This window comes from Cynara cardunculus (genome assembly GCF_001531365.2).
Source record: "Cynara cardunculus var. scolymus isolate 2C chromosome LG 2, CcrdV1, whole genome shotgun sequence".
In the NCBI taxonomy this organism is placed as follows: domain Eukaryota; kingdom Viridiplantae; phylum Streptophyta; class Magnoliopsida; order Asterales; family Asteraceae; genus Cynara; species Cynara cardunculus.
Genome location: NC_037529.1, coordinates 52,686,482 through 52,695,334, shown reverse-complemented (window position 1 = coordinate 52,695,334; position 8,853 = coordinate 52,686,482). Strand labels below are relative to the sequence as shown.

The 8,853-nt window shown below is 36.8% G+C and overlaps 1 protein-coding gene across 1 annotated transcript in view; it reads left to right on the top strand.

Moving 5' to 3' along the window:
* The window catches only part of LOC112507768 (2,3-bisphosphoglycerate-independent phosphoglycerate mutase-like), an 11,885-nt gene extending 3,516 nt beyond the window's left edge, over nt 1–8,369 (top strand). The window contains exons 2-9 of the mRNA XM_025112469.1: nt 1,905–2,032; nt 2,269–2,419; nt 2,540–2,743; nt 3,085–3,509; nt 4,511–4,703; nt 7,082–7,177; nt 7,300–7,455; nt 8,208–8,369. Of these exons, the coding sequence (XP_024968237.1) occupies nt 1,905–2,032; nt 2,269–2,419; nt 2,540–2,743; nt 3,085–3,509; nt 4,511–4,703; nt 7,082–7,177; nt 7,300–7,455; nt 8,208–8,369 (1,515 nt within the window). The remainder of the gene's footprint in view (nt 1–1,904; nt 2,033–2,268; nt 2,420–2,539; nt 2,744–3,084; nt 3,510–4,510; nt 4,704–7,081; nt 7,178–7,299; nt 7,456–8,207) is intronic.
* Nucleotides 8,370–8,853: the final 484 nt, after the last annotated feature.

Here is an 8,853-nt window from a genome sequence, read left to right as displayed (position 1 = left end):
CTTTCGTATAACAGTTATTCTTATTATGTTCATATTGTGTTCATAAATGTTATGCAGTCCAAGTTCATATATATATGTCAAATTTTTGTTCGTATTTGACACAATGATTCATATATATATAATTGTGTTCATATGTTTCTTACATTAACAAAAAAAATCATAGAATTTTTGATTTTGTAACTCCCAATTAATTAATGATATGGGAGTTACATACATTTTTTTTACTTAAATACCTTTTTCAACATTGTTCATTTATCTTTATACAATTTTAAATTTAAAAAAATAAGTTTTTATCATGATTAATCACAACCGTTTATTGAAAGATTGAATGGCCAAGATCGGTTAACAAAGTTAACACAAAAACTTTGGTTAACATTTGATCTTACCCCTATATATATATATATATATATATATATATATATATCTATCGAAAATGGAGGAAGATCGTATTAAAGAATGAAACCCTAACAATGATTATAACGACTTGGAGAGCGTATCATGTACACCAATGTGGCAAAAAGAATGAGATTTTGCGAGTTTCGTCTATCTGATCATAAATAGGTATGAAGATTTGGCCCCATTTGTTGTGATCTTTATTTTCAGGCCCATATATGTAAGAGAGTGTGAGAATAAGAGAGTTAAGGTGTATACATGAAAGATCATGTGAGATTAAGAGAGTTAAGGAAAGAAGCGTAAAAAAAAATCTTGACTCTTAATCACTTTTAATCTCAAACCCATTTAAAATACGGGATTGATATGGTGCATCTCAATGCATCTCATCTCGATGCATAGGTTGAAAATTCCGCTTCTCATCGAAACTCAACCCTATATGTGTGTGTGTATATATATATATAGAGGCCTAATCAAATAAAAACTAATTAGTTTGTGGTAACCGTGAGGTCCAATCTCAACCACAAATCAATAGAAAAATTAGTAAATTTATAATTTTGAGTTAAATTTTTTTTATACAATGACATTTTAGGTATTTTAAAACTCTCATCTCTCCTTTCTTCTCTCTCCGTCCTCCGGCCACCGTCCTAAGGTATCACAATGCATCTTATATGTGTTTGGGTATCACACTGAGGTCGTTTGTGTGGTTGATCGGAGATGTAACACAGTGGTTTCACAATGCATCTTATATGTGCTTGAGTATCACACTGTGTCTTTTGTTTAACAGAGTCAATAATTTTAGGTATCACGATAGTATCACCGGAGGACGGAGGACGGAGGACGGAGGATGGTGGTCGGAGGCCGGAGGACTGGGGACGGAGGGAAAATACCTAAAATATCCTTACATTAAAATTTTAATTCAAAATTAGTAAAATTATAAATTTATTTATTTATGTATTGATTTGTGGTTGAGATTGGATCTTACGGTTACCATAAACTAATCAGTTCTTTTTTGAATGAGTCCATGTATATATAGAGAAAGAGAGAGAGATGAACATGACACTTGCACATGCACATGCACAGAGGAAAAGGACAGAAAAATGGAGGAAAATTGCATCGAGCAAGGGGAACCTAACAATGTAAAGAGAAATTTTCTAATCTTTTATTACGTACAAATAATACAGATCACAACATAGAGTTGAGGTTTGTTATGATCAAAGGCAGATCCTGGGGGCTGTGCACCCGTTTAATTGATAGTGCTCGGATATTAAAAAATACAAAGGTTATCCACCAAAAATCCAAATTATTTTTTTAAAACAATCAAAAAGAAAAAAACATTTGACCAATATCATATCCAAGGTGTATCCATTCAGACAAATCATGATTACACGGTTTGTTATATCATTCTCACAAAGACACATAACAGAGGCCAATCTTTTGAAGAATGTAGAATATACTGTAGTACTAACTAACAGAATTGAATAAACTTAAACTATATTATCTTTATGATATAGAGTGCCCCAGATAAATGGAGACTGTTGAAGGCTCATGGAACTGCTGTTGGGCTTCCTACTGATGATGACATGGGAAACAGTGAAGTTGGACATAATGCCCTTGGTGCTGGCAGAATCTATGCTCAAGGGTAAAATCTTTTTTATGCATCTCCTTCAATTTCTTTTCCAACTCCTTTTTCTCTCTTTTTTAAAGGATGTTACAAAAGCTATCTCCAAATTAATCCGGACAAATTATAACTATAAGATATTAGTTCGTATTCGGTGGTTATAATGGATATTCCACTAGATTTTCGGGGCTTAACCAGTAAGCCACAATTCTTATGGTTTCTTTTTGACCATTCATCATATATATTTACTTATTTAGGGCAAAACTTGTTGATCTTGCGCTTTCTTCGGGAAAAATATTCGATGATGAAGGCTTCAATTACATTAAGCAATGTTTTGCTAATAACACCTTGCACCTCATCGGATTAATGAGCGATGGGGGTGTTCACTCGCGCCTTGATCAGTTACAGGTATTTATGGTTGAAACATTGTAATCAGTTACAGGTATTTATGGTTGAAACATTGTAATTGATTGGTCATTTATTCGATATTCATTTGATCTTTTTTGATTTGTATATTATTGAATTCAGTTGTTGCTAAAAGGGGCTAGCGAACATGGTGCCAAGAAGATACGAATCCACGTGCTTACTGATGGTCGGGATGTTTTGGACGGTTCAAGTGTTACCCATGCTGAAACGCTTGAAAAGGACCTCTCGGAGCTGCGTGGTAAAGGCATTGATGCAAAAATTGCTTCAGGTGGAGGGCGAATGTATGTCACAATGGATCGTTATGAGGTAAAGTGTTCAAAAACATGCTTGATGACACTGCAACAAAATCCGTCTTTCACTTTAAAAGTATATAGGACCAAAAACTCATGCCCACATTACAATGAGTTGTTTTACGAATTTAGACTACCTACCAAGTTTTATCGACGAAATTGGAGAATTTAATAGGAACATAAAAACTAAATCGTCATATTAACCTTTTCATAAGTCACTTTTGAAAAAAATGTTCTATTAGTGTTTCAAATATATGACACGATAAAAAGACTAACATGACGTTTACTTTTTGTGTCGGTTTCTGTGACACCAACTGAATATGAATTTGACTCGATCATGGCGTTTGGTTTTGGCAGAATGATTGGCAAGTCGTAAAGCGTGGCTGGGATGCTCAGGTTCTTGGCGAAGCATCGAATAAATTCAAGAATGCCGTTGAGGCCATCAAGAAACTGAGGGAAGCTCCGAATGCTAACGACCAGTATCTACCACCATTTGTGATCGTTGATGATGGTGGGAAGGCTGTTGGTCCAATTGTGGATGGTGATGCTGTTGTCACATTCAACTTCCGAGCGGACCGTATGACAATGCTTGCCCAAGCTCTCGAAAATGAGAAATTTGATAAGTTTGATAGAGTCCGAATGCCCAAAATTCGATATGCGGGAATGCTTCAGTATGATGGGGAGTTGAAACTTCCAAGTCATTATCTTGTATCTCCTCCATTGATAGAGAGGACTTCTGGTGAATATCTAGTGAATAATGGTATTCGCACCTTCGCCTGCAGGTGAATTATTCCTTCTTGTGTTTGTTTTCGTAGCGAATAAGTCTAAGAAAACCACCAAATTCATCCTGCATTTTTCTTTGCTAAATATAGAGAATATGCATTGGGGCAGAAATTACTTAGAGTAATCACTGCAACAAAATCGAATTTATAGGACACCAAATGTATTTAATTGTCCTAATAGATGACTTAGAAGACTTATTTATAAGATCAAACACTTGTATGCGAGTTTTGTAATAAGTTTATATGTCGTTTTAGACGTCTTATCAAACTTTTTATGACACTTTTGAAAGAAAGTGTTCTTCCATTAGCATTTTTATGACATACTTTTGAGAACTGTCATATGGTAGGACATTTATTTATAAAACCCTTTTTCAAATGGTGACATATAAAAAAGTTTATAGGACACTTTAGTTTCAAAAGTGTCAAAAAAAACTTGTTAAACGTCGAAAAACACCCTAAAAACTTGTTAAAACGTTCAAAAGCGTCCTATAAACTTATTATAGAATTCTTAGATAATACACACAAGTTTATAGTCGTGTAAACTTATATCCTATAAAGTAGTCTATTTGGAGATTCAGACATTTTTGGTATCCTATAATTCCCGAACTTGTTGCTTTTGTAGTCTCATAAAGTAGTCTATTTGGACACTCAAACATTTTTGGCCTCCTATAAAACCCGAACTTGTTGCTTTTAGACATTATACACGAGTGTGTGGTCCTATAAGTCCTATAAAGTAGTCTATTAGGACACCGCATACATCTTTTAAGAACCATAAGAATCAAACTATTTACGATAAATATTCCTAAAGATAATGAAATGATGATCATAATATTCATAATGAATAATTCAAGAATAATCGGTTTTCAGGGTCCTAAAAATATTTGAGTTTCAAATATGAACATGCCCCTATGCATTAAACAGCGGTAGGTTTTATGGTAGCTATAGATTTTCTCATTTATTATGAATACTACTTGTTATGTGTTCTTGTTTTTGTACAACAGTGAAACCGTGAAGTTCGGTCATGTAACATTTTTTTGGAATGGAAACCGATCTGGATGTTTTAATTCTGAGAAGGAAGAATATGTGGAAATTCCGAGTGATAGCGGAATCACCTTCAATGTCAAACCAAAGATGAAGTCTCTTGAGATCGGTGAGAAAGCCCGTGATGCCATCCTTAGCGGGAAATTCGATCAGGTAAACCATTTTATCCTTTTATTGGAACAAAAAGAGTAAGGGTGCGTTTGGTTTGCAGGAATGCAAAGGAATTGGGGGGATTTAGATTTAAAATTCATTCCAATCCTGTGTGTTTGATTTGCCATATTGTCAGGATTTGAAATCCCGGGATTTTATTAAAATCCCTTAAACATGGCATTTAGAAATCCTTTGCAAAAGTGCTGGATTTAAAATCCAAATCCAATAAAATCGCTTCCACCCCTTCTCCTTGCTTAACAGATCCCGCTTCCTTTCCCTTCGCCTCACTTCCCTTCCTGTCCTCTCGCTTCCTGCCGCCCTAACCTGTCGGAGCTCTCTCTTCCTCACCGGTAATCTCTCCTCCTTGTCGTCCCGCTCTCGACGGTGCTCTCTCCTCCTCTTCCCCGCCTTCTCTCATCACTCAGCAGGTAAAGATTTCCCTCTCTTCCTCTTCGCCCCTTCTCATCACTCAGCATGAAACTAATTTATGTTAACCTAATTTCCAGCGTTCTTGATTATCCTTTGTTATGAGTTTCCCTATTTTACACTTGATTAAGTAGAAAGACAAGATCTTGACTCTGTTAGGATAACAATTGGTAGTTTGGCCCAACATTGTGATTAGGGTGTTATTTGTTATTTGATTTTAAATCCAATCCAATCCAAATCCCTCCAAATCCAAATCCTTCCTGCAAATCCAAATCCCTCAGAAACATTCCTGCAAACCAAACGCACCCTAAGAGCTTTCAGAATACGTAGAATTCCATTAGATCACTTTACAAAAGAACCCTTGAAGATAACAAAATTGGGTTTATAGGTCCTAAAAAATGTGTAACCATCCTAATATATATATTGTTTTGTTGGACTTAAGTTTATACAACCAAACAATGTGCATTCTCTGTAAAACTGTTACAATAAGTTTATAAGACGCTCTTAGACGTTTCAAAAAAAAAATTGATATTAGAGAAACAAAGCATTGTATTATATAACTTTAAGGTTGCATTTGGTACACGAGATGAGATAGGACAGGACGAGACAAAACTCACTGTCCCATGTTTGGCGCAGAATGAGACAGAACATGAACTCATTGTCTCACGTTTGGCGTGACATGGGACAAAGATAAGAACTGGGACAAGGTGGAACAACACAGACAAAAGAGGTTTTTTCTTGTTCCACCAAAATAGGTGGAACAAGATGGGATAAGAATGACATAAACTAAACTATTATTAATATACCCTAGTTTGATATATAACCTTAATATGGTATTTGTTTTAATGGTCATCACCGCTAGTTTCGGTCACCGACGGCCACCTCCACCTCCTCTTCCACTACAACAACATCCTACATCGCCTCCATAACCACCGTCCACCATTGTTCATCGCCACCTCTACCATAGTCGACCACCACCGTCCATAGCCACCACCACTACCACCGTTCGCCACCTCCAACACCTTCTCTACTACAACAACCTCCTTCACCACCTCCATAACCACCGTTGACCACTGACTACCACCGTCCATTGCCACCCTTACAACAACCATTGGCTATCGACCACCACCGGCCATTACCACTAACACTACCACAGTTAGCCACCTCCAACTACTCCTATACCGCAACAACCTCCTCCATGACCTCCACAACCACCGTCGACCACCAACCACCACTGTCCATTGCCACCTCTATAACCACCATCGGGCACCAACCACCACCATCCATTGCCACCACCGCTACCACTGTTGGCCACCTTGAACTCCTCTACTACAACAACCTCCTCCACAACCTCTACAACCACCGTCGACCATCGATCACCACCATCCATAGCCACCTCACCTCCACCTTAACCACAACCACCACTAGCTTCACTACATCAGCCACAACTACCTCCTCCACCGTTGTCAACCGCCACCACCACCACAATCCACCATCGTCACATCCTCTATAACCACTGTCGTCCACCAACTACCACTATAGGCCACCAACCACCACCGCCCATCACCACTACTACCGTCGCCATCACCACCTCCACCATAACCAAAACCACCTCCACCACCAAACACTACCTAAGTGTCCAATGATCATATATTTTTTATAAGTCAATTGTTTTTTAAGACACTTTTTCCAAATAATATAATGTAAAAAAACTTAACAAAACTAAACTTTTTAAGACGCCTAAAAATATCTTATAAACTTAATATTATAACACTTTTACACAAGACGTACAATTGTTTGGTCTTATAAACTTAAATAAGTGAAATGATCAGTTTATATATTCGGACCGTTACACAAATTTGATGTTTTATAAATGTGGATCTGTTATAGTGATACAAAACTCCAAAAACATCTGAACTAGTTAGAGGGTTAATAAGTGTTTTCATGTGGTTTAGGTACGAGTGAATATACCAAATGGAGATATGGTTGGACATACCGGCGATATTGAGGCTACAATCATCGGCTGCAAGGCTGCTGATGAAGCTGTTAAGGTAACAAACTTGTTGGTGTTTGATGTTTTATGTATTTTCGACTCAAAATTGTTCAAAAAAGTCAAACGACCTAAACAAATATTGTGTTTATCATCGTTATATACGGTGCGTTTTGGTGACAGACTATCCTTGACGCAGTCGAGAAAGTGGGCGGAATATATATAGTCACCGCAGATCATGGTAACGCCGAGGATATGGTGAAACGAGACAAGAAAGGGGAGCCTCTTGTTGGCAAAGATGGAAAAGTTCAAATCCTAACGTCACACACTCTTCACCCGGTAAGCAATACGACCAGGACCGTCCTAGGAGTTTTCAATGCTCTGTGCGAAAATGCTAGAAAATGCACCCATGCCTAGGTTTTTAAGCAAATGAAATGACGAAACATACGATTTTTTAAATGGTTTGGAACCTAGTCAAGGTAGTTGGCTCATCCACATGCTCATTTTTATTAATTATAATAAACCTGCGTTTGGATAAAATACACGACCAAGCATCACACAACTTATAATAATCAATTAGAAATCTAGAATTTTTTTACAAAAAATAAAATTAAAGATTCATAAATCATAATACGACTAACACTGAAACTCAACAAGTTCAATCAACAATAGAAATCGACCACTCGGGATTTCCATCTTGGATTTCTTGAATCTAGCTTCATGACCGTTAATCGGCTGGAAACAGAACGCCATACTCTTGAAAGCCGGAATAGTCAAACTTTGTAGAACAATAGAAATGGGCTTGAGTTGTTGAAATGTTGGGCGTTCACCCGTTGACGATGCGTATTCAGTATCCATCATTACCGAGCGTTGGGTATGTTTTTATTATTAAATCCCAGTTATCCAATTCTCAAATTAGTAAACTCAAAACTAGTAATAGATGACAACCTGATGCCCTTTTAGGCTTTGATGCCATGTGCGATCTGCGCAGGCTGCAAGAGGCCAGGGCCGGCCCTGAATACGACTCACCTTCATTAGTTATAATTTTTATTTTGAGGAGTAATCTAATGGGGATCGGGGTTGGACATTAGGTGCCGGTTGCAGTCGGAGGTCCAGGGTTAGCTGGAGGAGTGAAGTTCCGGAAGGACGTACCAAATGGTGGACTTGCTAATGTTGCAGCAACAGTTATGAATCTTCATGGATTTGTGGCACCAAATGACTACGAGACAACACTTATTGAAGTCGTTGCTTAATTAATTAATTATGTTTTTGGCATAATTTATGGTCAAATAATTTCTATTTCGTGCTTGAGTTGAATTACGAGTGGCAATTAATCATGTTAGATTTTTTTAGATGAATGTATTCCATAACTGTTTTTGGTTTGAAATGTTGCATTTAGTTCGTCACGTTAAATCAATTATTCCCATTACGAGCAATACATATTCTACCAAATTTATTTCCTAGATACGATCAGATTGAAGGGATTACATGGCGTATCAAACCAAAATAACTTTCGGAAATTTAATATGATATACACTACCATAGAATTGGTTTTATTGGCCGCCTTTAAAATAAATGTCCTACTATCTATTTTATTATGTTCTATAAACCCATCTTTTTAATGGATACTTGTGTTTGAAACACTTTTTCAACTAGTGTTATATAAAAAAAAAATTAACACTGACACTTTATTTTAAACGCGTTCTAAAAAGTTGTTAAAACGCCTAAAAACATTCT